At 35.0% G+C, this 5,000-nt stretch overlaps 1 protein-coding gene across 1 annotated transcript; it reads right to left on the bottom strand.

Annotated features, from left to right (window-relative positions):
- Positions 1-2,323: 2,323 nt before the first annotated feature.
- Positions 2,324-4,989, bottom strand: LOC137639260 (uncharacterized). The gene is made up of 3 exons (XM_068371545.1): positions 4,331-4,989; positions 3,775-3,877; positions 2,324-2,437 (listed from the first exon to the last, which is right to left on the bottom strand). Exons 1-3 carry the CDS (start codon positions 4,987-4,989, stop codon positions 2,324-2,326), a joined length of 876 nt encoding a protein of 291 aa, XP_068227646.1.
- Positions 4,990-5,000: the final 11 nt, after the last annotated feature.

Consider the following 5,000-nt stretch of genomic DNA (forward strand, 5'->3'; position numbering starts at 1 on the left):
ATATATATAAATATATATATCTATATATATATATATATATATATATATATATATATATATATATATATATATGTGTGTATATATATATATATATATATATATATATATATATATATATATATGTGTGTATATATATATATATATATATATATATATATATATATATATATGTGTGTATGTATATATATATATATATATATATATATATATATATATATATATATATATATATATATATATATATATATATATATATATATATATATATATAGATATATATATGTATATATATATATATATATATATATATATATATATATATATATATATAAATATATATATATAGATGATAAAGTTAAAGGAATTTCAATGACTAGAAATTTTGTTCATAATTATTTATTCTCCTTATCTATTTCAGTGATTCTAAAAGTATTGTGAGATTTTTTGCATGGTGGTCTCTTTATAAGTTTTAAATTAATCGGCGGACCTTTTTTAAATTAATTCCGATTAACATTACCAAATATACCATACGGTTACTGAAACAACACATTTTTATCAAACAATTATATATTCAGAAAATGGTAACATTAAGGTACTGAAACAAAGTTATCCTTTTGTAAACCATTGTGTAAAATAAAATGGAAACCTTTACCTACTGAAACAAAAACCATTTTTTTTTTTTTGACAACCACTTAATCAATAAGAAAATGCAAATTATATGGAAGAAAAACGTTTTTTGGCCAACACATATATAATCAGAAAATGCAACCTTATTTGCCAAATTCTTCTATATTTGGCTTTGTTTTAGCCAGTGAAACTCTCATATCATGTGTTGCTTCTAATCTGTTTCGGGATTTTGATTTGATGGCAAGTAGTTGGGAAAATGCTGACTCACACTCATAGGTGGTTGCAAAGGGAATCAACACTTATAGTGCCATCTTTGCAACACTGGTATAGGAATTTGCCATTTCAATCCAAAAATCACTACTGCACATTTCACGGAAAATATGTTTTGCACCTGCATCATTAATCAATTTAATAAATTGTTCTTGTATTGAATAATCCCCTGAAGGCAGATCATTAATAGAGAGTATAAAAGGGTTGTTGATAAATTGAAAGTATTTTTCAAAGTTTTGTAGGTTAGGAAAATAATAAGTTATTTCTTCACTAAGAAATGATACATTTTGTTTCATCAACTCTATGATATCATCTTCAGCATTAAGCTCATTCTCATCAATATATGTATTTAATTGTGGAAATGGGGCAAGATTATTCTTCCCTGTCTTCGAAAGCCATAGTTCGAGCTTTATTTTGAAAACATGCATTTTTTCTTGGCAATGGAGCACTGTGATCTCTTTTACTTGCAGTGATAAATTGAGGGAATTCATGGATTCAAATATGTCTACCAAAAATGTCAGACATATAAGAAAAGGGACATCAGAGAATTTTGTATGGATGTCTGGCTTAGTGTCTACAAAAGATTGTTGAATTTCTTCACGTAGTACGAAAACTCCCTTCAATACTTTTCCTTTGGAAAGACACCTTATGTGGTAATGCAATAAGAGTGTTTCAAATTCGGAATTACTTTATTTACATAATGCAGACAACAAAGGAGAGTTAAGTGCATTAGCTTTGATGAAGATAATTGCTTAAACCACCCCATCGAGAACATTGCTCAACTCATAAGGCATGGTTTTCATTACCAATGTTTGGTGATGAATAGTGCAATGTGTACCAATAATATCTGTCGATTTTTGCTTAACCAAAGTTTGAAAACCAGAACGACAACCAAGCATTACTGGAGCTCCGTCAGTATACACGCCAACAACATGTTCCCATTTGATACCTTGTGTCTCGGAAAAAAAAAAAAAAAAACCTGCCCACTTTGTTAAATATATCCTTTGCAGTTGTTCTGGAGCTGAGAGTTTCACAAAACAAAAATTCATCTTCCAGATGTCCGTTGTTTCATCAAGCTGGATTGCAAAAAAGTTGAAAATAGAATTCTGAATCTTGAAGATCTCCTGCGACAGTATGTTATCAGACATCTCCGCTATACGCCTCCTTACAGTATCATTTGTCAGAGAGGCATGATTCAGCTTATAAAGTTCAGAACTTCCAAATACATTCGATATGATATCTTTACAGCAAGGTAATATTAGTTGTTCTCCGATGTTGCAGTTTTTTTTTTTTTTTAGCAACAGTAATATTCCTTGAAACCTCATGGGAGGCCATTAAACCAGACTTATTGTTCCGTGAAAACATACCTGTGTTTTCAAGTCTGCATTTGTGCAATTGTTCGGCTTTGCACCTGAAGAAGTCGACATCATTGTTTATTGAACTGGGATGCTTCATTTTCAAGTGTCTCTTTAACTTGCTGGGCTTTAGAGAAGTAGATGCACAACACCTCAGAGCACAAAGCACACTGGTTTCTCTTCCCCTTTACAAGTTAATACAGTAAAACCTAATTTCAAATATGAATCATCATATCTCATCTTTTTTTCGAGCCATTATAAATCTGAAAGGGAATAATAAAAGTGTAACAATGAGATAGTAAATAATAATTCTTAACCGTGTAAGGGCTTACCAGTGGTGGTAGTCTACAGTGGTAGGCTACCACCACTGGTAGTGATAATAGTAGGCACAGTTCAGTACAAACCACTTCACTTCGCAACATGCGTCAACACACTGACTGACTGTCTGACTCTTTGAGTCACTCTACACTGTACAGGCATGCCGTTCTAAATTTTTATTATATTTTATTTATATTTCTATTTCTATCATATGCTAGTAATTGTCCGTGACACGCACATACACATGCACAAACACAATTACAATAATATTATATGATTATTTTTTAATAAAGAGAGGGAGTGAAGTTAGGGAAGCTGTTTGGTTGCTTTGACGTGCATACGGAAAGATCGGTGCAGTACCTGTCTGGGTCATGTTGCATAAAACGCACTCGGCCGACAGCTAGTTAGTAGTGTACAATGTCCAGTGCTACCAAACGTGCGATATAAAATCTGTATTATTATAAATAAAACAAGTACGCCTACAATGATTTCGTCCCTTCGTACCATGCACAATACCATCGTTCGGTTATGTACTGTAATTTTACTACATCCCTGGTATTATTATTGATTTTATAAATTTATAGATTATTCCCTTTTACTTACAAAAGGATTGCAAGAAATGTAATGTAAAGTAATTGTATTTTATTGTTTTTATTTACTCTCTCTCTCTCTCTCTCTCTCTCTCTCTCTCTCTCTCTCTCTCTCTCTCTCTCATTTAAACAGTCGGATATAGGCAAAATGACGTGCGTTTGTGGGTACTTTTCATTAAACTTTGTTTTTTTCACATGTGTCTCACTCAATAATATGTACTGTTTGATAGCTGCGCCTATCTTGGAATTATAAAACATTCCCAAGTCCAATTTACATTCATTTTAATTCCATATTTTTTTCTTTTACTATTTTATTCTCTCATAAGAAAACTAGTGAGATACATATTGTGCTAATGAATATTTTTTTTTTTTTTTTTGTATTTTGACTATATACCACCAGAAGCAAAAGAACATTTGTTAGCATATAATAAATGCAAAACCCTATGGTAAGAGTGATCCTAATTATAGCCTACATGGGAGGATGATTTGGTGGCCCCTTCACGGTCCCCCTGAGACGACGAACCACTGATCTATATCTATTATCAAATATGTGCATAGTATTTAAGAGCTTCCATTCTACCTGTAGTAGGGGTGTCAGAATACTACCACCATACTTCCTGAGTGCTGTAAAAGGGGAGTAAGAGGACAGCTGCTGTATTACAATCTTGCCTTTTTGCAAAAATGTGGCCAGCTGCCAATAACGGTGGAAACATTTGCCTAAAAGTTGGAGTATTTGGTGCTTATAGCTGTGGCTGCGATTATGAAAACCTTGTTCCAAATGATAAACCATAACTAATGCTATTACAAATATGAATGAGGCTAGGGTGTCCCCTAGAATCAAAGTGCGTCAGGATCCCCCTGCTGCCGTCATCGATGGACTGTGATGAGCCAAGAGTAGGTTGTGACTCAAAATCGAGATGAAAGCAACTAAGTACTATATCGTAGAAACATACTAGGTCCCGGCCAGAAGCCCAAAAAATACTACATGCTATTTCTTGTTTAACCAGCAACCGGTTCTATTAACAGTTAACAATGAAGTTGGCAGACAGGTTAATGCATGTTGCTGTCAGTGAGAGGGGAGAGCAAAGATACGATTGTGGGACACACGGTTGGTACATGGCTCCCCCCCTAAAAATGACATACTGTACATGTTGAATAGGGTGCCCTGACCTAGAGAGGCGAACTGTAGGTAGGTCATTTGTCAGAAGATAAGCAGGTTTTAGACGATCAATGTAGATGCAGTCTTCTTTACCACGAATGTTTAGTAGGAATGCTTTTGGATTGCGCCGGATCACAAGGAAAGGGCCCGTGTAATGAGGCGATAGCGGTGGCTTCCTAGTGTCATTGTGAAGGAAAACGTGCATTGCAAAGTTCAAGTCTGCCGGTATATGATGCTTTGCTTGGGGCTTGGAAGTCTGGAGGCATGGAGTAAATTTTCCCACGACATGACGTATGTGCTGGAGATTGTCGGAGGAGGTTACAGAAGAAAAAAATCGGCAGGGACGGGTTGCCATACACCATTTCAGCGGCTGAGACGTCCAGGGTTTCTTTGGGAGTGGCCCTTCGTCCCAGGAGGACCCAGGGAAGCTGAGTAGACCAGTTGGAGTCCTTGCAGCCTGACAATGGAAACGTTCAACCATTCCATTTTCAGCGGGACTGTAGGCAGTTGTCTGATGTATGGTGATGCCCAGGAGATTTGCTAGTGATGTCCACAATTGAGAAGTGGAAGCGGTCCCCCTGTCAGAAGTATTATTCTCAGGGATATCAAATCTTGCTATATATCCTGAGAGTAAGGCAGATGTACATGAGGCGGACGCTGCAGTTTCCATGGGAATGGCTT

Source organism: Palaemon carinicauda, chromosome 4 (assembly GCF_036898095.1).
Source record: "Palaemon carinicauda isolate YSFRI2023 chromosome 4, ASM3689809v2, whole genome shotgun sequence".
NCBI classification, from domain to species: Eukaryota; Metazoa; Arthropoda; class Malacostraca; order Decapoda; family Palaemonidae; genus Palaemon; species Palaemon carinicauda.

Coding starts and splice junctions, on each gene's coding strand:
- LOC137639260 (XM_068371545.1), bottom strand. CDS start 4,989: ATGGAAACTGCAGCGTCCGCCTCATGTACATCTGCCTTACTCTCAGGA. Junction 3,878..4,330: donor CCTACAGTTCGCCTCTCTAG/GTCAGGGCACCC, acceptor TCCAACTTTTAG/GCAAATGTTTCCACCGTTAT. Junction 2,438..3,774: donor CCTTTTACAGCACTCAGGAA/GTATGGTGGTAG, acceptor TAACTTGTAAAG/GGGAAGAGAAACCAGTGTGC.